Below are 25,493 nucleotides of genomic sequence, written 5' to 3'. Positions count from 1 at the left end.
TGCGCTGCTGATCACAGACACTTTGGTAGCAGTGTCTATTGGGCCCGCACATGCGCTGTCTTTCCTTGTGCTGCGCCACAACGCTAGTTGGTGCACACAGGCTAACTGTCCTCAGTTCCTTCCCTATCGCAGGGTCATAACAAGAACTCCAAAGCAGAGGGGAGGAGGGCAGGCTGTAGAGTACTCATAGGGACACACATCTCAAAGAAGAAGAAGTTACTCACCTTGTGCAGTAATAATGGTTCTTTGAGATGCGTGTCCCTGTGGGTGCTCCACTTTAGGTGTCGGTGCATTCCTGCACCGGAGATCAGAGATTTTAGGTAGCAGTGCTTGGTCCGAGAGTGCACATGCAGTAGCTGTCTCGCAGTGTCATTGGCGCCTCTTGCAGTGCACGCATGACCTGACCCCCTCAGTTCCTTCTCTACTGCGAAGTCTGATAGCAAAAACTCTGAAGTAGAGGGAAGGAGGGCGGGTAGTGGAGCACACACAGGGACACACATCTTGAAGAACCATTGTTACTGCACAAGGTGAGTAACTTCTTCTTCAAGTAGTATCCCTGTGGATACTCCACTTTAGGTGTCTGTAGAGCAGTGCCCTACTGTGGATAGTAGGGGCTTTGGAGTTATGTGTGTAGTGGTCAAGAGCACGGTAAGGCCAATTATGGTATCTGACATAGCACTTCGGGGATTGCATCATGTTTAGCAAAGGTGTGCTTGGATGCCCAGGTGGCAACTCTACATATCTCTATGAAGGGGACATTCTTAAGGAAGGTTATTGAGGTAGCATATCACATGTAGAATGAGATCTGAAGCCTGAGGGAGGTTCTTTATTGTGTAGTTGGTAACAGGTTTGAATACAGGTGGAGATCCATTTAGATAGTCTCTGGGTCGATATAACACGACCCTCAGATCGTTCTGTTGTGGAGATAAACGGTCTTGGTGATTTACAGAATGGTTTGGTTCTGTCTAAATAGAGCGCTATGGCTCGCCTGACATCAAGTGTGTGCAGGTCAGCCTCTTGTGAATCCCTGTGTGGTTTAAGGTAAAACGTGGGTAAGCGTATAGTTTGGTTTATGTGGAAGGATGTAGCTATTGTCGGCAAAAAAATTTGGGTGTAGTCATAGCATGATTTTCTCCTTAGTTGTAGGGAGGTTCAGCCATCAGTGCCCATATTTCATTCACCCTTCTGGCTGATGTGATGGCCACCAGAAACATGACCTTCATTGACATATGTAGGAGAGAGCAGGTCGCTAATGGGTCAAAGAGTGGTCTGGTCAGGCATTTGAGTACATGATTCAAGTCCCACAGTGTGTAGGTTGTTAAACTTCCTGATACATGTTCTGTATACCCACTAGGAAATGTCTCATGATTGGGTGAGCAAAGACTGATGCCCCCCTACCTTATTGTGAAAAGCCATAATGGCCACTAGATGTACTTTGATTGAGCTTATGGTTAAGCCCAATTGTTTCAGTTCTAGTATATAGTCTAATATAGTCGGTAGAGGTGCCATGACTGCATGTCTTTTTTTGTTGGCACCGTATCGAGAATCTCTTCCTCTTCTGGAGGTAAGTATTTCTATTGGTAGATCATCTTCTGTTTAGCAATACTTTTTTTGAACAGTCTAGTTCTCCATGTTGAAACCACGTAGGACCCATGCTTTGAGGTGGAGCTTCTCTGGATTCGGATGGAGTGTTCGGCCCTTGTTCTCTGACAGAAGTTCCGTCCACAAGGGAAGCATTTGTGGAGCACACACTGCCAGGCGCGACATGTAAGGGAACCTAGTCTGTCTGGGCCAGGTGGGGACAATCAGGATGATGTGTGCTCCGTTGGTCCATATCTTGTGAATGGCTCGCAAGATTAGGGGTATCGGTGGGAATGCATACAGTTTGTTGCTGATGCAAATAGATCTATTGATGGGTAGCCCCATTTCTGAAATATCATTTTGAGGATACTGTCACGTATTTCCCATTCGTGTTCCTCTGAGAAGTGTCTGCTTAGTGTGCCCACTGTTGTATTCTGGCATCCCGGTAGGTAAGATGCCGTGATGTTTATGTTGTTGCAGATACAACAACTCCACAATTTCAGGGCTTCTGTGCCTAGAGTGCAAGAGCGAGCTCCTCCTTGTCGATTGATATAAAACATGCATGCAATGTTGTTGGTTAGTATGCAAATTGATTTGTTTTGTATGACTGGCAGGAAATGACGGCATGAGTTGTGTACTGCTCAGAGCTCTAGGAGGTTGATGTGAAGTGGTCACTGACCACTTGCCTGTGTGATGTGGTGGTCCAAATGAGAGCCCCAACCTATCAGGGACATGTCCGTTGTGACAGAGAGTGATGGAGGGTCCTGTTGAAAGGGGATCCCTGTGAAGACATTTTCTGATTTCATCCATCAGTGTAGTGACATGATGGCCTTGTTTTCTGGGCATATACACAGTGCTCAGCCAGCCCTGAAGACAGCGCATATGGAATCTTGCATGCCTTTAGAAGAACGTTGTGGCCACCATATGCCCCAGGAGCTGAAGGCAAGTCTTCACTGAGGTTTGTGGTGATCATGGAAATGTGTGTGTTCATTGTCATAAACCTGTGGTTTGGTAGTATTGCTTTGGCTTGTACGCAGTTGAGGTAGGTTCCAATGAACTCCAGGTGTTGTGTCGGGGTTAGAGTTGATTTCTTTGTTAGAGAGTTCTTATCTGCAACCCTCATTTGTGGAATAGCTCTATGGTTGTTTGTACCATGTGTGTCGCCTCTTCCCGGGTCATACCTTTCAGTAGGCAGTCATCTAAATACAGGAAGATCATCACTCCTCTGCGACGTAAGTGTGCAGCTACTACCACGAGTGTTTTTGAAAAAACTCAAGGGGCAGTGGAGACACCAAAGGGTAGGACTCAGTATTGGTAGTGGTTGGATCCTAGCATGAATTGTCTGTGGGCTGGTTGTATGGTGATATGAAAATATGTGTCTTGAAGATCGAGGGTTGAAAATCAGTCCCTGCAGTCTAGTGTTGGTATTATTGTGACCATTTTGAACCTGTGGTTGCATATGAATTTATTTAGCTTCCTAAGATCTAAGATGGGTCTACATCCACCGCTTTTCTTTTTGGTGAGGAAATAATTTGAGTACAAACCCTTCCCTTTGTTTTTATTTGGAACTCGTTTCACAACACCCAGGTGTAGGAGGTGGTCCACTTCCTGTTGTAGGAGGTGCTTGTGAGAGGGGTCCCTGAAGAGGGATGGAGAAGGGGTGGGGTGGGATGGAGAGGAAGGGGATGGCATAACCAGATCTTATGATCTCCATTGGTCCGTTGTTATAGCTGCCCAAGCGTGGCAGAATGGGCATAAGCGGTGGCCAAAAGTTTGGGTAGGAGCGCTATAGTTTGGGGGAGGTCATTCAGACCTTCAACCAAGACTTCAAAATTGATGCTTGGTTGTCAATGGTAGAGAAGATGAGGCCTGATGTTACAGGGCTCTATGACTTTGAGGGCATTGTTTATTCCGGCTGTGGTCAAAATGCCACTGTTGTTGGTGGTGGAAAGATGTGTTTCTTGTTTTTTGATATGGTGTGTATCAGCATCATTTATTAGGCGGGGTGTATATGCCTAAGGTACATAATGTGGCCCCAGAGTCCTTCATTGTATGTACGACCTCATCTGTTTTAGAGGAAAAGAGCCTTTCACCTAAAGTGGAGCACCCACAGGGATGCTACTTGAAGAAGAACCATTGTTACTGCACAAGGTGAGTAACTACTTCTTCTTCTCCTTCTTCGAGTAGTGTGTCTATGGGTGCTCCACTGTAGGTAACTTCTGAGCAGCATCCCTTTTGGAGGGTGGGGACTTCAGAGTTGGGTCAATTACAAATGACAGTACTGTGGAGCTGAAGATAGCATTGGTGGTGGAGTCCCCAGTGATTGCGTAGTGTTCTGCAAAAGTGTGGGCTGATGCCCATGCACCACTCTGCAGATCTCTGAGATAGGGACAACCTTGAAAAAAGCGACAGATGAGGAGACTGATCTTGTGGAGTTTGTATGGATCAAATCTGGAGGGGTCAATTTGCAAATGTCATAGCACTGTCTGATCCAATTCAAGACTCACTTAGAGAGTCTTTGGGCTGATATTGGTGAGCCCTTGGATCTATCCGCCACAGAGAGGAAAAATCTAGGGGACTTTCTGAAGGCCTTTGTCTTACCAAGGAAGAAGGCCAGGGTTCTCCTAACATCTAGGGTATGTAGTATAGCCTTCCTATTGTCTTGGTGAAGCTTGGGGTAGAAGACTGGAAGGTGAATTGACTGTTTCATTAGAAATGGGGAGGTTACCTTAGGGATGAATTTTGGATGCAGCCTGAGTGTAACCTTGTTTGGAAAGAATACTGTGTAAGGAGGATGCACCATCAGAGCTGCTATCTCCCCTATTCTTCTTGCCAAGGTGATTGGTATCAGGAAGGCTGTTTTCACTTGTAGGTATGCTAATGAACAGGTGGCCATGGATTCAAAGGGGGTTCTAATCCGCCCTTTCAGAACCAAGTTTAGGTCCCACATGGAGGTAGGAAGTCGAGGTGAGGAAAAAGGATTATTATACCCTTAAGGAACCTTTTTGTGGTTGGATGCAACAGCACCGTGTATCCCTCTGAGTTGGTGAAAGGCTGTGATAGCTGCTAGATGGACCCTAAGAGTGTTTAGGGATAATCCCAATTTTTATAAAGCACAGGGCATATTCCAGAATACATGGAAGAATTATTGATGTTGGAGAGATTTATTGGGATGTAGACCAAATCTGAAACCTGGACAATTTCTGCAGGTAAAGTATGTTGTGTGGATAACTTTCTACTGTGTAATAGGACCTCTTCTACTTCCTTTGAGCATAAATTTTCTAGTGCTGGAACCATGCAGGAACCATGCTTTGAGGCAGAGCATCCCTAAATTGGGATGTAGGGTACGCCTATCAGCCTGTGAAAGGAGTTGCGGAAGAGTCGAAAGAGAGATCGTCAGGCATGTCGCAAGCTGTGTCGGATAAGGGTACTCGGCCAAGTAGGAGAGATCAGATGACGTGAGCTCCATCCCTTTTTATTTTTAGCAGAGCCTTCAGCAAAGGAGGAAACAGATGAAAGATGTAAAAAAGGTCTTTGTCCCAGGGGAGAAGAGCATCACCCAGATAGCGCTGGAACAGTAGCACGGACACTTCTTGTTCTGGTAAGTGACGAACAGGCCTATGGACAGTGTTCCCCATCATGTGAACAGAGTGTGGAGTACTGACAGGTGCATCTCCCACTGATGGTCATGCAGGAATTTGCGACTGAGGTTGTCTACTGTAGAGTTCTGCATGCCAGGGAGGTAAGCTGCTGACAAAATGACGTTGTGAGAGATGCACCAATTCCATAGCCTCATTGCTTCCACACACATGGAGGGCGGCCTCCTATGCCCCAGCGTTTGATGTAGTACATGCAGGCTATGTTGTCTGTTAGGATCTTTGTATGTGATGCTGCTATCAGCAGGAAGAAATGGGCATAGCCATTCCTGGCCACCCTCAGTTCAAGGAGATCCATGTGTAGAGATATCTCTGTAAGTGACCATTTGCCTTAGTACTGAGGCTGTTTAAGTGCATGATCCACCTTATGAGTGATGCGTCAGTAGTAAGGAGCAACAATGGTGACGTGCACAAGAAGGGTATCCCTTTGCACATAGTGGCTGGGTCCTTCCACCAGCCTAAGGATGCATCCGATGAAGTGAGCTGTAGCTCACGAAAGCTTATGCTCAAATAAATTGGTTAGTCTCTAAGGTGCCATTAGTACTCCTTTTCTTTTTGCAAATACAGACTAACACGGCTGCTACTCTGAAACCTCTAAGGAGTTGTTGATCCTGGTAGATAGTGACAGAGGTTTCTCCACCCTGTCCCTGTTCAGTCTAAACTGAACTGAACCATAGTTGGAGGTATCACATGTGGAGTCTGGCATATGGTATCACGGTCGTGCCCACCACCATATGCCCCAACAGTTGGAGACAGCAGCGTCTATCTGGTATTTGAGGACTATGCTGAGCTGTGTCTATGAGTGAGATCAGGGATAGGAACATGTGTTGAGGTAGGAAGGCTTTGGCCTGTAGAATATCCAGGTCAGCCCCTATAAATTCCAGGTGTGGCACTGGCGTGACGGTTGACTTCTAGGTGTTGATTTGAAAGCCCAGTTCTGTACACAAGTGCATTGTGGTGTTGATGGCTCGATGAGCCTCTTGGAGCGATTGAGCTCTGAGGAGACAATCATCCAGGTATGGGTAGATCATTATCCTTTGCAAGTGTAAATGAAAGGCTATCGCTGAGAGAACACTTGAAAATACTCTCGGGGCCGATGAGAGTCTGAAGGGGAGGACTCTGTATTGGTAATAGTCATGTCCCAGAGAGACTATGAGAAATCATCTGTGATTCAATAGTATTGAAATGTGAAAGTAGGCATCCTGTAGGTCAAGAGCTGAAAACCATTCTCCCTGTTCCAGTGATGGAATAATTGTCAATAATGTAACCATCTTGAACTTCCGAGCTTCGATAAACGTGTTGAGAGCTCTGAGGTCCAGTATGGGTCCCCAATCTCCCTTTCTTTTGAGTATTTGGAAGTAATGCGAGAAGAACCCTTTGCCTCAGATGTTGAGGTACTGGCTCTATAGCTCCTAATTGGAGCAATTTCCTTTCATAATAGACTCTTGTGAGAAGGGTCCCTAAAGAGGGATGAGAAAGGGTGTTGTGGAGGGGGTAGAGAGGTGAAGTGCATGGAGTATCCGGATTGGACGATCTCTAAGACCCATTTATATGACATTATGCACTCCCCGGCACTGCAGAATATTGGCCAAATGGCTGCATAATCATAGTCATTTGTGGGAGTTGTCTTGCGGCACCTTGACCTGCCCATCAAAAGTGGTGCTTAGAGGCAGGGGGCTTGGTCAAAGATTGTGGACTGGGCAGTTTGCATTTTGGGAATTTTCCCTTTTTTCCATTGTGGCTCAAAATGGCACTGTGATGGGAATTGAGTCATATATGGGCTGTGCTGGGATTGGGGGAGCTAAAGCGTCTCTTTTGCCCCAGTGTACAGATTCCCAGTAACCAAAGAGTGGCCCTGGAATCCCTCAAGTTATGAAGGGAGGCATCAGTCTTCTCTGTAAGGAGCTTCACACCCTCAAAGGGGAGATCTTCTACTGTGGTCTGCACCTTCTTTAGGAATGCTGACAAGTGGAGCCATGACACCCGTATCATCACCACAGCAGTGGAGATGGATCTGGCTGCCGTGTTGGTGGCATCGAGGGCCGACTGTAGTGATGTTTTTGCTACTAGTTGTCCCTCCTGAATGATGGCCTTGAAGGATTCCCAGTGACTCTCTGGCAGCTTAACAATAAAGTTATTCAGCTTACTGTAATTCATGTAATTGTATTTTACTATGAGCGCCTGATAGTTGGCAACACGGAATTGTAAGGTGGCCAAGGAATACGCCTTCCTGCCAAAGAGATCAAGGCACTTCCAATTTTTGCGGTATGGCATTGAACTGGAATGGTGCTCTTGGCCACAGAAATTCATGGCATCCATCACAATGTTGTTGGGTGGCGGGTGGGAGAAAAGGAACTCTGATTCCTTTGCGGGGACATATTTCTTGCCTGCATTCTTGTACATCGAGATTACCAATGCTGAGGTTAGACCCATTTTAGCTGGGTCTAAGATGGCTTCATTAATTGGGAGGCAATCTTCAGGGAGTATGACAAGTAGAGGATATCAATGAGCTGGTAGTGCATCTGCTACTCTCTTCGCCAGCTCCTGAAACAGACAGAAGTCATCTGCCATTGATGGTGGTGAAGGCATGACCACTTTGTTCAGGAAAGAGGAGGATATGCGCTTCGGTGTTATGTCTTCCTCTGTGTCAGCTTCTTGTTCCTCCATTTCTTGAGGCTTTGAGACCCTAGATGCTGTGGCTGAAGGAGCATGCCAGGAAGCTTGTCGGGTGATGCTTGATGCTTGCGAGGCTGGCTGTCAGGGTGCCATCCAAGGGTACCAGTATGGCCATTGTGGTGGTATAGGATCTGGTGAAGATGTCAGTGGGTGGCCATACCAAGATGGTGGTGGTGCCATCTGCAAGTACATTCTTGGACCTTGTTGATAGTGGTTCTCATATGGAGCTTCGGAGGAGTACTGTGAGATCTCCTCTGGCTCACTGTCCAACCCCTCACTAGACAATGGAGGGGCATGGCATGATTGTGGGGATATCCCCCGTGCCTGGCAAAGACTCAGTGCCATGATGTCGGTATGGAGGAGCGAAGACTCGGATGCCTCTAGCATGCAGAGGTCTCCGGTACTGGTGGAATTCCATCAGACCAATCATCCCGGTGTCATTGCCAGAGGGGAGAGGAAACCATCACTGGTCTCTCTGGTGCTGGTGGACTCCTGTTGCTGACAGTACTGAGGTCGACTCGCATACCGGGAACATCTTTCTAGGATGTTTGCCCTTATCTTTTGGTGATGACGATTTGGTGCCCATGCCCAAAGGGTCCATTGGTTAGATATTGACGGTTACCATGAGGCGAGGGTGCCATGTGGTCTCAATGTCAGCAGTGCTGAGTATATTGAGCGAGATGGCGATTGCTTGCGGCTACTCCTAGGCTTGCTGAGGGGACTTCTGACTCTTTTTTGGACTTGTGAGAGGAGTCCCAGACCGCTTCCTTGATTCACTGCCCTTCAAGGTTGAAGGTTGTGGGGGAGACTCACGACTGCCGGGAGGTTGAGATTGAAGAGCTGCCTCCATGAAGATAATTTTTGGCACAGTTCTCTGTTCTTGAGGGATTTCCGTTGGAGCTGCTGGCAGAGGGAACAATTTTGTTGGACATGGCCCTTGCCAAGGCAGCAGATGCACTGAGGGTGCTTGTCAGCGACCGGGATCACCTCGCTGCAAGTGCAGCACTTCTTGAAGCCCGGGGAGCTGGGGCATACCCTTGGTCAGGGGGTCCCCCAACACCAAGGGTTGATAAAAGAACAAAGTCCTTTCTTTTTCTCTCTCTCTCTCTCTTTTTTTTAAGGCACGGCTAATGGAAAAACAAAGAAAATAAAGAAAAGAGGCTTTAAGGAAAGCTAAAAATTAGCAACTGTAAATGATCCGCGAATGGACAGCTAAAGTTCTGTCTCTAGCCAAAGGTGGCTGAGAAGGAGAGACAGTGCATGCTTGGGTCCAACAGACACTGCTAGTTCTCCAATCATCAGTGCAGGGAATCAGACATAACTACAGTGGAGCACCCACTGAGACACTACTCGAAGAAGAAATAGCTGCTCTCTACGAAAACATGGGTGGGGGGGCGGATAAACATCAGGGATGGAGAAAAGCTATTTAAGCTAAAGGACAATGTTATCACAAGAACAAATGGCTATAAATTGGTCATGAATAAATTTAGGCTGATAATTAGAATAAGGTTCCTAATAATTAGAGGAGTGAACTTCTGGAACAGCCTCCCAATAGGAGTAGTGGGGGCAAACAATCTAACTAATTTTAAGATGGAGCTTGATCAGTTTATGAACTGTATTAATAGGACAGGGTCACCTGCAATGTTCCCGCTAATTTTTTCCTTTCATGTGAGGAATGAATTTTGTTAGGGGCACCAATATCAAGTTAATGTGCGGATGTGTGCCACCGGTAGAAACAAAAAAAACCCTAGATATAATATATATTTTTAAAAGTTACCATAGGGATAATTACTCCAATCAGGACAGGTTAAGCATTTTAGAACTCAATAAGCATAAGAGAGAAATAAAATTATGAAATGCATAGACTAGTCAAAAAACTAAAATAACAGCACTTTGAAAGAATAAAATTACAGAGAATATATGTACATTGCAGGAAGTACCAAGAAGTAACAAAACACAAGTATGGGCTGAGAGGTGAGTGTGTCAGAGACTGTGTGTGTGTGTGTGTGTGTGTGAGAGAGAGATCTGGTGAGTGCCTTAAAGAGACAGTGTATGAAGGCTCAGACTGCAGCAACTGCCAACAGCTCTCCAGCTCCTGAGCCCTGCCCCACCCCCAACCCTGGCTCCGTGGGGGTACATAGGTGTGGGGAGAGGGACAAACAAACAAACAAACAATCTGTGTGTGTGTGTGTGTGCGCGCACGCGCTGACTGCTGGGGAAGTCTATGATTAGGGCCCTACCAAATTCACGGTCCATTTTGGTCAATTCAGTGTCATAGGATTTTAAAAATCATAAATTTAATGATTTCAACTATTTAAATCTGAAATTTCACAGTGTTGTAACTGTAGGGGTCCTGACCCAAAAAAGGAGTTGTGGGGAGGTCGCAAGGTTCTTGTAGGGGGGTTGCGATACTGCTACCCTTACTTCTGCGCAGCTGCTGAAAAGCTGGAAAGCTGGAGAGTGGTGGCTGCTGGCCAGGAGCCCAGCTCTGAGGGCAGAGCTGCCACCAGCAGCTGCAAAGAAGTAAGGATGGCATGGTATGGTATTGCCATCCTTATTTCTGCGCTGCTGCCTGCAGAGCTGGGCCCCCAGTCAACAGCCGCCGCTCTCTGTCTGCCCAGCTCTGAAGGCAGTGCAGAAGTAAAGATGGTAATACCATAACCCCCCCCAAAATAACTTTGTGACCCCCTTGCAACTCCCTTTTGGGTCAGGATCCGTAATTTGAGAAATGCTAGTCTTCCCAGTGAAATCTGTATAGTAAAATATAAAAGCACACAAGGCAGAGGGCAGGAGCAATGTGGCTGCAGATCTGGGAGAGGGGCACTTGAACACACGCCACCGTACATGCCTCTGCTAATCAAGTGTGTGTCACTTGATTCACTCCTGGGCGGCTGCGCAACCAGGCAGCTTAGAAGGAACACATCTCACCTGCAATATAAGGGGACTGGACTCAACGTCCTAGGAGGTCCCTTCCAGGCCTATGTTCCTATACTGAACACATACACTGCTTTGGCAATCTAAACAAGCCTCAAAGTGGGAGTAAGCAATCTTTATACTGGTATAAAGTGGCCTGACTGTAAATGAGAATCTGGCGCACTGTGTTATTCACTTGCTAAATCACAACATTACATAATCTGCGATGGGTCTCCCAGGCATTAGTGAGAATCAGTAAGATTATACTGTGCAGAACTGTTTAACTTGGAATCTTAATGTTAAGAAAATTACAAACAATTCTAAAGCTACACTAACTTCCAGTATATTCAAATAAAAATATATTTAGCATTACCAACCTTTCTCATTTTTGGTGCCATCAAATTTACGAACGCTGTTGGTATTTCCTGACACAAATCTTCGTAACATTGGAGAAGATTCTGTTAATATTAAAACATGACAATTTCATTAGCAATATTTTTTAAAATATTTTTCTTTATTGAAGATTTTCATAGAAGCAAACCAGTAGAAATAAAAACAAATCATTATAATGGACATAAGAAAACAGGACAATGGTACAGAACATATTCCCCCAGAATATTTCTAAATGCAAAATTTGACATGAACACTTACAATATTTATCTATTTGTTATCATCAATGAAAAACAGCAAGATTGTGTTTTCCTGTGTGAGGTGTGTGAGTGCAAAAGAGAAAGAAAGAAAAAAAAGGATACTTCCCACCTCACATCTCCAGTCCCTATGCACATGTCCCAGTCAAAATACCAGTCCTTGTGCTTAGGAAGCACAAAACACCAGTCCTTGCTCAAGACTAGTACCAGAAGTGGCAGTAGCCTCCCCATAGGAAGCAGAGAGAGGCAGGGCCATGCCCTCTCCGACACTGAACTAGAGGCCCTAGTTCTTACATATAGTAGTTAAAGTTAAAACTCACTTCCTGCTTTCAATCCAATTTTCAGCACCCTCCCATCCTGTCCCCATCTTCAACAAAAAACAAACAATCATGAAATTTCACACACTACATCTCATCCCAAAGGTAGAAGTTTTCTGGCAAATTTGAAACAAATCTCATAAGAAGTTAGGGGTTTCCCAATATTTAGTTTTCAGAGGTTTTCCTATTGCATTTTTGGCTCACGATATCTCCAAAACAGATTTACATAAAAATTCCAAACTGCTTCTCCAAAACTCCCTAACAAGTAGAAATGCCTTTGAAAAAGTAAACAAAAAGATTGCAGAGATATTTAAATATCACCAGAATATAAAACACACATATATACACTTAAAAACCCCACTAAAAGAATAGGCAGTTGTATTTTATGAAGGTGTATATACTTGTATCTTTTAAAGAATATATATAGTAATGCATGCATCTGTTTATCGCATGTTTTGCAAAGCATGCATTGCACATATGGGAGGACTGTCAGGTAGGGAACCACTTGTAGTGCTGTCAGATCCAGTCTAGAAGGAGATAAAAAGGGGAAAAATTACACGGGGAATTAGCATGTCTACATGGAAAACAAGAAGAAGGAAGTAAATATGCAGAGATGGGCAGTTGTCTGGGATAGAACAAGGTTCATTTCTGGGAAGCTAGCAAGATCCACCAGGGGCCATGCATACCTGAAAGGTCCAGTGAAGTCTATGCATGGTTTGTCAGGTCTGTAGGAGTCCCTAAAAGGCCTGCAAGGCATTCTGACACTACACAACCTTAAACATATTTAAGGAAATTCCCAAGCAAAAATATTAATTAACCTTGAGTACTGGTTTAAAGAACCAATTTTTTTTTCAGCAAAAAAAATTAAACATTTCAGTTTTCTAAAAGCAACCCACAAATATTAGGAAACTCAGAAATTCCTAAGTAAAGTTCTACTGAACAAAAAAACCTGTAACAAGCAAGGACCTGAAAACAACCTGAAATTTAGGACAACTTTATTTATCTATCACACAGGTTAAGATTAAGATATTAGGATCTGATTCAGCATTATGTTACTTCAGTTTTAAATCAGTGCAACTCCATTCTGGATTGTTTTTTAATGGAGTTCGACTGACTTAACTCTGTTGTAATGCAGTACCAAATCAGTAAAAACTAGCCTGGGATATCTGGCCCCAGTATAAAGATGATCCTCTGATGCTGCACAGCCAGAATACAGACTCCAGCATTACTCCCCTCATGTCTATTAGCAGCACAGGGGGCATGGCCAATAAAAAGGGAGAGGAAGAATGATTTTATGGTTAAGGCACTGGACTGAATTTGGGAGAACTCCATAATGTAAATCAGAACTCTTAACATTAAATGTTATACAGAGGCTTGGAAGGATTAGATTTTTATCAGTAAGTGTTGAGTTCAAAATATGCATATGAACTGACAAAAAAATCTCCATTGATAGTAATTAAAATTTACAGATACATACGAAGTAAGAAAAATGCTGCTTGAGAGCTTAGAGTTTGATGTAAAGATATTTATTTTGTACATTTTTATGTTTTGTTGACAATTTGTATTTCAAAGGATACAAAGGTTTAACTTTTTGAATTTTAACATCTTCTATCATTAAATAATTGTCTGTCTTGTACGGTTATCTGACACCCCTCCCATAATTTCCCACAACTGTGAAAATTTAAATAGAAAAAAATGCTTAAAAAGAAGAAGTTACTCAGCTTGTACAGTAACAACAGTTCTTTAAGATGTATGTCCCTATAGGTGCTCCACTGTAGGTGTGTCTGCGACCTGTGCTTCTGATCAGAGATCTTTGGTAGCAGTGTCCATTTGCCCCACACATGCATTCTCTCCCCCTTGTGTTCTGTCTCAAGGCTAACTAGCACTGCATGGGCAAACCATCCTCAGTCTCTTCTCGACCGCGGAGCCCTCACATTAAGAACTCTGAAGTAGAGGATAGGAGCATGGGTCATGGAGCACCAATAGATAGAGCCTTATGAATGAGAATGTGGATGGAATCACAGAATCAAAACAACAATACAGAATCCAGTCACAGCCCCAGGGCTGGAGGAGGCTCTGCTGCCCTGCCCGTGGCCCCAGAACCGGAGGAGCTGTCTACCGTCCGTGGCCCCAGGGCCAGAGGAGCGCTCTGTTACCCCACTGCAGCCCCAAGAAACTCTCTGTCCCGCCCCAATGTAGCCCCAGGGCTGGAGGAGTGCTCTGTAACCCCACCACAGCCCCGGGGCCAGAGGAGTGCTATAACCACCCTGGCCATGGCCCTGGAGCAGCTCTCTGCCCCATCTGAAGCCCCTAGGAGCTCTCTGTGGTCCCCTCGCCCCCATTCCCCCCTCCCAACGTGGCCCCATGGCCGGAGGAGTGCTCTGCCACCCCACCGCAGCCCTGGGGCCAAAGGAGCTCTCTTCCCCCTGCCCCCGCAGCCCTAGGGCTGAGGAGTTCTCTGTTGTTCCACCATGGCCCCATGGTCATGGCCCTGGGGATGAAGGAGGGCTCTGCCCTGCCCACAACCCCAGGAGAGCTCTCTGTTCTGGCCATGGCCGTGGGACTGAGGTGCTCTCTGGCCTGGCCACAACCACTGGTGCACGTTGCTATCTGCCCCAGCCTTGGCCACAGGGCCAGAGGAGCCCTCTGCCATAGCCACAGCCGGGGCTGGAGGAACTGTCTGCGCCAGCCACAGCCCTGCGGGAACTCTCTTCCATGGATTCGGCCATGGGGGCAGAGGAGCAATCTGTCCCAGTCACTGCCACAGGGCCAGAGAAGTGCTCTGCCACCCTGGCCACAAGTACAGTTTATGTACTCTTTGGCTAGGTGGCCTGGCGACAGGGAGATGCATGCCATCTACTGCCTCACTGCAGCTAAGAGAAAAGGAGTACTTGTGGCACCTTAGAGACTAACAAATTTATTTGAGTATCCGATGAAGTGAACTGTAGCTCACGAAAGCTCATGCTCAAATAAATTTGTTAGTCTCTAAGGTGCCACAAGTACTCCTTTTCTTTTTGCGAATACAGACTAACACGGCTGCTACTCTGAAACCTGTCATACTGCAGCTAAGAGAACTCCATTGCGGCAAAACCATCCACTATGTACTGCACATTATCCAGAGTCACTACCCTTCTTAGCAAAAGTCGATTAATGGCCCTGCATACTTGCATTACAACAGTTCCGACACTGGATTCACCAACTCTAGATTGATTCCCCACTGACTGGTAGCAGTTTGGCATTGCACACTTCCAAAGAGCAATCACCACTCACTTCTCCACTGTCAGAGCAAGTCTCTTTTTAGTGTTGCTCTGCTTCAGGGCTGGGGAAAGCTCTTCACAAAGCTCCTAGAAAGTGGCCTTCTGCATTCAAAAGTTCTACAGCCACTGCTCATTATCCCATACCTGCAGAATTATGCGATTCCATCAGTCAGTGCTTGTTTCCCAGAACCAGAAATGGCACTCCACCATGTTCAGCTGCTGTACAACTACCAGCAGCAACTGGAAATTGTTTAATTCTATGGCTTGCAGCTGGACTGCTTGAATTACATTGCAACGTTTCACTCAGTGGTTCCTGTCTCAGCTCTGGAAATACTGCAGGATAAGGTGTGAGGTATTTGTAATGCTCACCACAAGAGTGCACAGCTGAGTGGGGACCATGCTTCTCGGGCTATGGCATATGCATGGCTAAGCCAGGCTTTTGTAAAAAAGCATGAGAAAGTATGTGTTGTTTACCATTGATATCAGGGTAGGGAGAGAGGGAGGGAGGAAGGAAACTGCATCATGGAAGGCTGAAGCCATATTCCCATTCCCCCCTGCGACAATATTTTGGTACCATGAGGCGTTGCAAGCCCTTCCTAAAACCACCTGCAGCTAGTTATACTGTGGCATAGCTACTCATGGTGCACTGCTCTGTGCATTGATGCAAGCACTGCTAGTGAGAACACATCCCATTGACACAATGGGCGTGGTGTGGACATACATAACCAACTTAATTACTGTGGCAGCTGGATCTCAATTTACATTAAGTCAACTTAACTTTGTAGCATAGACGTGCCTTGTGAGTGTGCATCTGATGTTAGGAAGGCTACTGGAAAGGAAGCGCAACACTTAAATCCTGGTCTTTTTATCTTCGATCGGCCATTGAAGTATTTTCCACATAGGCATTTCCTGGTATTGGTTCCTATCTAAAATCTTAACTATGTAACTATATACAGGCTAACTAAATCTAGATGTGTTAAAAACTTGGCATTTAGTTCGTCTAAGAAGGATCTGGACCAATGATCCAGAGAGCTTGCTAAACAGTCACTGACAGCAGTTGGAACAAACTGAAGCAGGTGAAGCACCACACATACGTCTTTTTTAGCCTTGCCTGTAGAACTTTTAGGAACAGAGAAGTGAGGAGAAAGGCGCGCAAGTGCTCCAACGGGCACTGCTAGCTTCGTTTCTGACATTAAAGCAGCACCAGTCAGTGCATCCCATGAATGGGATTATGTAGAGGCCACTAGAAGAAGTGAAAAAAGAAAAGGAGTACTTGTGGCACCTTAGAGACTAACGAATTTATTTGAGCATGAGCTTTCGTGAGCTACAGCTCACTTCATCAGATGTTTACCGCGGAAACTGCCGTTTCCACGGTAAACATCTGATGAAGTGAGCTGTAGCTCACGAAAGCTCATGCTCAAATAAATTCGTTAGTCTCTAAGGTGCCACAAGTACTCCTTTTCTTTTTGCGAATACAGACTAACACGGCTGTTCCTCTGAAACCTAGAAGAAGTGAATGTACAATAATTTTACTTCACTGAACAAGTCATGTGCAGTCGTCATAAAATTATTACATCTCAGTATTTTCAGGTTATTACATAGCATCTCCATATCCATCACAATGAGGACGTACACAAAACAAAACAAAAAAAGGTATGGAGAAGATTGACTGACCATTTCTATTTTCATAGATCTTAAGGTCAGAAGGGACTCTGATCTCTTGCATACAAGAGACCATTACGTTTCACCTAGTTACCCCAAAACTGAGCCCAGTAAATTGTGTCTGACTAAGGGATAGCTTCCAAAAAGGCATCCAGTCATAATTTGATGACATTAAGAGATGGAAACCCTCCACTTCTCTTGGTAGTTTGTTCTAGTGATTAATCAACCTCATGGTTAGAAATGTGTGCTTAATTTTTAATGTTAATTTATCTGGTGTCATCTTCCAGCCACTGGTTCTTGTTACCTCTCCTTCTGCTCGATTAAAGAGCCCTTTAGTACCCAGTATTTTCCTCCCATGAAGGAGCTTGAACACTGTAATTAAGTCACCTCTCAATCCTCTTTTTGATAAATTAAGCAGATTGAACTCCATAAGACTTTCACTCGAAGGCATTTTCACCAGCCTATGTATCATTTCTCATAATCTCAGGAACAGAAGGATATTCAATTAAATTGATAGGCTGCACATTTAAAATTAATAAAATGAGATACTTTTTCACAGTACTTAATTAGCTAGTGGAACTCACTGCCATAAGATATCATGGAGGCAAAAAAATTAGCAAGATTAAAAGAAGATTATTCATTTATATGGATAATCAGAACACCCATAATTAAAATAGTAAGGATTAAAAACAAAAGAAGATTTTTAGAAGGGTTATACACACACACTTGCTTCAGGGCATAAGGAAAACTCTAACCAAAGTCACGAAGAAACTTTCTCTATTGGCAAGGTTCTTTGAACCTTCTCTGAAGCATCCATTACTAGATACCATTGGAAATAGCCTTCTGAACCACGGGTCTTATCCAGAATGGCAATTCCTATATTCAGTAAAATCAGCTATCTGGCATCCTCTCCTACTTCTCCACAGTCTTTTATCCTATGAAAAAGCTCTCTATTATCTCTTCCCTTCTTCCCTATCCTCACCTTAATTCAGGCCTAAAATCTAGATGTCTTAATGCTGAAACTTGAATGGACTGTTTCCCTGTCTGCAGGCATTCCTCACTGTGTTCTTCATATGCTACTGTACAAATGATTATAAAGCTTTCCAGATTGTATTGCATAATCCACAGTACAGTAGTGCTCTGATAATTCAAAGAAAGATGACACAGCCTAGTGCACTATGGACCAACACTGAGAAAGTTCGGCCCAAGATCAGAATTAAGGTAAGAAAGATCAGGGAGCTGCAACCAAAATAGAGGAGAGGGAGAAAGAGGCTCTGGAAAATTGCAATGAATGAAGATAAATACCCCCTCCTACTCATGTGTCCCACCAAATCCATTCTCTCTATATTAAATTATATGATACCCAATCTTACCACTCACACAAGCAGACAAAACCTTCCAAATACCAAATTTCCCCTTAACACAAAAACACCTCAGTTGTCAAACTGTCTTATTCACCAACCTTTTTCCTGAAGATTGGTGATAAGCCAAAGAAAGATTTCCCATTTTCTATTTTAAAAAAATCTGGCTCCTCTTAATTAACATTACTGATATAGAGTCAGGACTCAAAATGTGGTATTAAAAGACCAGTATGCAGAGTATGGCACTATAATCTAGACAATAATAGTTATTTCTTTTAAAAAGAAATGGTGGTTTTTTTAACTTACCTCCAGATACAATTTGTTTGCCTTCAGAATATTTTCCATTTTTACTACCCTCTTTGCTTGCTCTGGTACTTCCAGACCCATCTTTATCATACACTTAGTCTCTCGGACAATCTCTAGAATTTTGGGATCAAAATTAACAAGCAACTTCCCAGTTTCAGGATGACGTACCAGTAGTGTAGCTTGTAATGCTGCAAGTAAATTAAAATATATTTTAAAATAAATATTCATAACAAACTATCCGTTGTTTCTATTGTATAATGAGTCCTTATTAGACTTGAGAAAATGTGAATGATTGGGCATGAAGCAGTTATGGGCTCAATCCTGCAAGGACTTGAGCACCTTCAGGAGTTGCTCAATATCTTGCAGGAACAAGTCCAAGAAGAAGATAATACTGAGATAGGAAGATTAAGGAAAAACAAAGCCAAATAAAACCCAAAATGTAAGGATAGAAAAATCCATTCCTGCAATCAGACCACACATGTGGGCACTTTTTTCCATGAGGAGTTCTGTGGGCTCCATGCGAGCACAAAATTCTACTTGCTTGGATCCATTTTCAGAGTTAAAGCCCAGTGGTTTGTTCTATTTTCTGTCTCTGATAGCAACCTGTACGATCAAAGTTGATGATAGTGTGAACTTCAGTCCAGCAGACAAAGGTATAACAAGAACCAATGACTGGAAGTTGAAGCTAAATAAATTCAGACTAGAAATATGGCACAACATTTTAACAGTGAGGTAATTAAACACTGGAACAGCTTACACCGGAAATGTTTAAATCAAGATTGGATGTTTTTCTAAAATATATGCTCTAGTTCAAGCACAGCTATTGGACTGGAAGCAGAAATTAATATAGAGAAGCGCTATTGTTTGCGCTATGCAGGAGATCAGGCTAGACCAGCGGTTCTCAAATTGTTGGTCAGGACCCCAAAGCGGGTCATGACCCTGTTTTAATGGGGTCACCAGGGCTGGCATTAGACTTGCTGAGGACCAAAGCTGAAGCCTGAGCCCCACTGCCCAGATCCGAAGCCAAAAACGAGCCCCACCACCGAGGGTCAAAGCCCAAGGGCTTCAGCCCTGGGTGGCAGGGATCAGGTTACAAGCCCCCTGCCTGAAGCTGAAGCCCTTGGGCTTCAGCTTTGCTCATGCCCAGGATGGTGGGGCTCGGGCGTTGGCTTTCCCCCACCTGGGGCGGTGGGGCTTGGGACTGCAGGGCTCGGGACGGCTCAGGCTTCAGTCCCCCATTCTGGAGTCGTGTAGTAATTTTTGTTGTCAGAAGGAAATCATGCTGCAATGAAGATTGAGAACACTTGGGCTAGATGATCACAATGATCCTTCCTGGGCTTAAAATATATGACTATGAATCAGGACACCTCAACATGGTTTAGAGGCATTTAAAGTATGTTGAGGTGCCCTGATTCATAGTCATATATTTAAGCCCAGTTAATTGTTGCTTTCATGTTGCACCATATCTATAATATGATTGTAAGCTTTTTCAGAGCAGGATCCATTTGGTTAAGCATGTGCTTAAGTCTTTGTAAGATCGGGGCCTTCCATTGTAATCTCTTCAGAGATGACTGGTTTGTTTTATGGTGCCTAACACACTTTTGGAAACTCGGTAAACAAACAAATTAATAATAATGTTTTAATTGCTAAAAAGTCATGTTATCTTATATCTGGGAGATTTTCTTTTACATATTACTACTTTAGCTAGTTGTACTATAATTCCTATTCAATATAACCTACATAACTAAAAATGTAATGTAATACTAAGATAATTATGCTCAGGGCTGGCCCACAACATTTTGGCACCTGAAGCGGGGAGCTCAAATGATGCCCCCATGCCCCCTTGCTTGGGCCAAAACTTTGAAACGTCTCAATTCTGCCTTTTTCCTGTTCTACTCCTCTCATAGTATGCTCTGCTACCTACCCCAATAAAGGAGAACTAACAACTTAAAATGCCTTGTTCAAAAATTTGAAGTAACACTTAACTTTCACATGTGTCTGAAGAAGTGGGTATTCACCCATGAAAGCTTATGCTCCAATACATCTGTTAGTCTATAAGGTGCCACGGGACGCTTTGCCACTTAACTTTCAAACGCATGAACAGCAAATATAACTTTTCTTGTCTGCATAGTAAACACTGGCATTTTTATCTGTTTGAATAATCAAAGTGGTGCTTTCCGTGCCTTCTTGGTTGCAAAGATTTGAACTGCTTCCTGCTGAAGGTCCACAGTCTGGGCCAGCTCATGCTCTGTTGAGATGGTTGCAAGGCCAACCAGCCTCTCCTGTGTCATTGTGGAGCATAGATGTGTTTTTATTAACTTCAGCTTGGAGAAGCTGCGTTCTCCACTGGCAACTGTTACAGGAAGTGTTAGAAGTATGCCCAGAGCAACAAAACCGTTTGGAAAGAGGGTGATCATCTTATTTGTGCACATATATTCCAGAACAGCCTTTGAAGTTGATCCTGCTGAAATGTATCTTGAAAGGGCTTTCAGTTCATCACCTAAATCACTTGCATCAATATCGTGCACGTCATCATGTGTCAACAATGTCTCTAGTGCCCAGCATTGCTGGTGAGGTCTTCTTCAGGTATAGTGAGGAGTTTTGGAATATTATACAACATCTCAAATATACTGCTGTGTTCCTTGCACTGCATGAAATGTTCTTTAACTGACTGTATTGCACAATGTAGCACCTGGTTAAAAAATTCAACTTTGAATTGTTGTTTGGGGTCTCTTATGGAATTATTCCGTGTCTCATAATCAAAATGTCTTCTTCTTCGGTGACTCTTGTATTCTTGAATGCGTGGGAAAATAGCTTCAGTGTGAAGTTCCTCTGCCAACTTCTGTGCACTCTTCAAAACGTTTTGAAATCCCTCATCTGACCGGTAAGACTGTAGGTATGACTTTGCTCTGTCCAGTTGTTCCATTGCTCCAGATATATCAAGGTCAACACCTTGGAGTCTCTTGCTTACAACATTTATTTCAAACAGTATGTCATGCCACAACACTAAGCCACACAGAAATTTGAAGTTATATATGTTTCTGGTGATTCCATTTCCCGCTGCCACTGTTCCCCCACGAACAGTTCCTGTCATAGCATTATCCTCCATAATGGCAACTATGGCAACATCTATCTTCTCAATTTGGTGTTTGATAGGCTTTGTTGCCTCCACTCGACTTCCCCATCATGTGGCACTCCGTGGTTTCAGTGTCAGAGAGGATGTTCCCAGATGTTGCTTCAAAATTTGACATTGATGAGTTGATGCAGAGAAAAATACATAGATGCTTTGAATTAGATTAAAAAATTCAGCAGCCTCACTGGAAGTTGATGCTGCATTATTGACCACCAAGTTCAGTGAATGAGAACTGTGTGGGACAAAAAAAGCTCGAGGGTTTAACTCTCGGATCCGTGTCTGCACTCCTTTGTTCTTTCCTCTCATGTTGGCTCCATTATTGTAGCCCTGACCTCTCATGTCAGCTATCGCAATTCATATCTTCCAGCTTTTTAGGAAGCTCACTTGTCATACCAGCTTCTGTAGTATCATCAATGTCAATAAATTCTAGAAAATGCTCTCTGACAGTCACCATTGCCAGGACATTTTCACTAGGTTCTCTTGTTGTTACAAAACGCACCATTAAAGTCATTTGTTCCGTATCGCTGATGTCAGGTGTGCAGTCCAGAAGAACAGAGTAATATCTTGCTGACTTCAGATCTAACACAATCTTCTGCTTGACTTTTGTTGCCAGTAACTGTATGATCTCATTTTGAATTGTTTTTCCAAGGTAGTGTGTGGGTGGTGACTCTTCTTAGATGCTCCTGGAATACAGCATCAAACTCAGTCATCAGCTCCACAATTTTAATGAAGTTTCCTTTGTTTGGCACATACAGCTGATCTGAAGTGCCACACAGTGCTAGGTTTTGGGTAGCAAGCATTCTCACCATAGCAATGAGCCTTTTCAGAACATTTTGCCAGTAAAGAGACTCTGATGCAATCTTCTCTTGAGGTGGATCATCTATGGTGGCCTTTAACCTTAGTCTCACCTCAAGCTCTTTCCACCTATGGAATGCTCTCTGGTGATTTGCTACCTTCTCATGGCATGCCAGATTTCTAACCAGATTTTTCCAGTCCTTTGTTCCTGTAGAACCCAATGTGGCTGGAACATTAGACTGGAAGAGTTGGCAACAAAAACAGTATGCAGCATTCTGGGGTTCTGAGTACATAAGCCATGGCCTCTCCACTTTGTCACCATTGGGGATTTCACGCCAGTAATGTGTTGAATGGAAATGTCTATTTTCATTGTCTTTGGGGAACATGAAGTTTTTCACTTGCTGTGGCCAAGGCAGTACAAGGAAGTCCCTCAGGCTACTGTTCAAATGGGTCCACAGTCCTGGATCATCTAGACTTAAGGAACTAAACTCAGCAGCAGCTGTTTCTTGCACCTCCACCACACTCTTCTCTGATCTACACACTTTTCTTCAGGAGTGTGTATGGTTACATCCATTTGAGATGGAGATATGGATGCTGCAGTAGCTGCCAGGTCACCTGCACTCTGACTAACTGGAAGATGAGGCATCTCCTCACCACTCACATCCTCACTGGGGCCAGAAGGCTCACCATGAACATTTGTGTCTATGTATCTCAGGAGAGCTCCTTCCTGTTTAGCTAGAAAAGCTTCCTTTGCTTTCTTTCTTTTTCTGACTGCTGCCCCAGAGGGGCATTTTCTTCTTTCACTTATGACTGCTGTTCTGTGCCAGCTATAGTGGCTCTCAACACTCAGTTGAAGGGGACAAATAAGCAGGCTGGTAGCAGGGGCTGAGTGAGGGAAGAGATCAGTGTCTTAAGGGCCTAACTGGCTCCTACTACTTCAGTTGACTGCCTGTTCTCCTCAAGTGGGTTCAGGGAAGCAGCAGGAAACAGGAAGCTCCTTGAGAAGCTGGTGTTAATCAGTCCAGGCTCCTGGGGATGCTAGAGAGGTACATAAGAGGTTCCTCCTCCTCTCTCTCCCTGCCTGCTGCTTTCTGTTATTCCCTCTCGCCTTTTCTCCTGCCTGCCTATTATGTCTCTTGTGCCCTCCTTCCTCCAACACAGCACTCCACCATCTCTGTGCATCTAGAGCAGAGAGAATACATATGCACCAGCAGCAGACATAATTTTCTACACTCTGGGTCCTAGTGGTGCCTGCCCCCCCAACAGTCTGGCACCTGAGGCGGCTGCCTCAGTTCGCCTCCTGGTAAGGCCAGCCCTGATTATGCTTTACAAATAAATCAATCATTGGCCTCACCCTGCAAGTAGTTCTGTATTGTAAACCTCTTCACCCACACAGTGGTCCACTGAAGTCATTCAGAGGCAGGGGTCTGTGCTATCATGTATACTTGCAGGAGCAAGACTATCATTTGCACATTTTAAAGGCTAAAATACTAAAAACATATTTAAGTTGATTTTCTATAAATCTAGCAGTTAACAACATATAAGAACAAATTGCAATAAAACATTATAACAGGCAGAACAAGGCTGATGTGAAAAACTTACACACATTTATTAGAAGTCTTACATACCTAACTACTCACCATATTGTAGCTGTGAAATTTCCTTCACCCAAGCCATGTGATAAAGTACCTCAAATTCCACCAATACATAGGAAATTTTATTGAATAATCGAACCACTGCTTTACCTTCTGGACTTGTCAAGATATCTGAATGTTTCTATTGAAACATTGCAAATTAAAATTATAAACATATCAAACAGCAGTTTAACTTGATGTCAAATGAAAATTGTTTAAAATGATTTACTATGAATTTTTGAAGCTTTAAATCTCAAATTAAATTTATATTTAAAGCATGCTATCAAGTAGAGTATGATCCAAATGTATGGCCTGCTGAAATCAATAGGAGATTGACCTAAGTAATAATTAAAAAAAACCTCTGCATTTTTAAAAAGACTACATTAAAAAGTGACAACTTTATTGTGCAAAGAACTTATAACTTCTGTTGAAATGGATACTCGGCACTACTCAGGATTTGGATTAATCTGAATAAAGGAGATTTTTGAGGCTAAACACACACAAATTTCACTTTTATTATTTCTTTAAATAATTACATGAAAAGCAATTAAATTTTTCAAATTGTAAATAATTTGGATTACAAAAAATGTCACATACAAAGTTATTAAGCAAATATCAAGGTGCTATGTTTTTTTTTAATTTGATTGAGAACTTTCATTATATTATTTGAAAACCAAACAGGATAGCACCTTGCTAGATGATGGGCAGAGCAGAAGTCCTTCCTTACTGACTGGTCTCATCCTGCCTCATAGGTGCTATTGATTGGAATGATGAAATATATCTTCAAATAATACTTCATTCAAAGACCTGAAAACATTTACTCGGTTCTCTGAAAACAGCTGCTCACTGTGTAGCAGCAGTCGAAAGGTTAACAGAATGTTAGGAACCATTATGAAAGGAATAGATAAGACGACGTATCATAATTCCATTATATAAATCCATGGTACACCCGCACCTTGAATACTACATGCAGTTCTGGTCACCGCACCTCAACAAAATATATTAGAATTGGGAAAAGGACAGAGAAGAGCAAAAAAAAAAAAAAAATTGGGGATATGGAACAGCTTCCATATGAGAAGACATAAAAAAGACTGTGACTGCACACTTGGAAAAGAGACAACTAAGAGGGAATATTAGAGGTCTATAAAATCATAAGTGGTGTGGAGAAAGTGAATGAGGAAGAGTTATTCACATAACACAAGAACCACTGGCTACATGGAGGGTCACCCAATGAAGTTAATAGACAGCAAGTACTTCTTCACACAATGCATGGTCAACCTGTGGAACTCGTTGCTAGGGGATGTTGTGAAGACCAAAAGTATAACTGGGTTCAATAAAGAATTAGACAAGTTCCTGAAGGATAGGTCCATCAATGGCTATTAGCCAAGATGGTCAGGGGTGTAACCCAGTGCTCTGGCTGTCCCTTTGCCTCTGACTGCCAGAAGCTGGGGCTGGATGACAGGAGATGGATCACTCAATTGCCCTGCTCTGCTCATTCCCTGTGAAGCATCTGGTACCAGCAACTGTCAGAAGACAGGATATTAGGCTAGGTGGA

At 43.6% G+C, this 25,493-nt stretch overlaps 1 protein-coding gene across 1 annotated transcript in view; it reads right to left on the bottom strand.

Moving 5' to 3' along the window:
- The window catches only part of DNAH8 (dynein axonemal heavy chain 8), a 598,059-nt gene that overhangs the window by 436,411 nt on the left and 136,155 nt on the right, over window positions 1-25,493 (bottom strand). The window contains exons 17-19 of the mRNA XM_048843472.2: window positions 23,945-24,080; window positions 18,377-18,564; window positions 11,204-11,284 (exon numbers count right to left, since the gene is read on the bottom strand). Of these exons, the coding sequence (XP_048699429.2) occupies window positions 11,204-11,284; window positions 18,377-18,564; window positions 23,945-24,080 (405 nt within the window). The remainder of the gene's footprint in view (window positions 1-11,203; window positions 11,285-18,376; window positions 18,565-23,944; window positions 24,081-25,493) is intronic.

This window comes from Caretta caretta, chromosome 3 (assembly GCF_965140235.1).
Source record: "Caretta caretta isolate rCarCar2 chromosome 3, rCarCar1.hap1, whole genome shotgun sequence".
Taxonomy (NCBI): domain Eukaryota; kingdom Metazoa; phylum Chordata; order Testudines; family Cheloniidae; genus Caretta; species Caretta caretta.
This window is presented reverse-complemented; position numbering and strand designations above follow the sequence as displayed.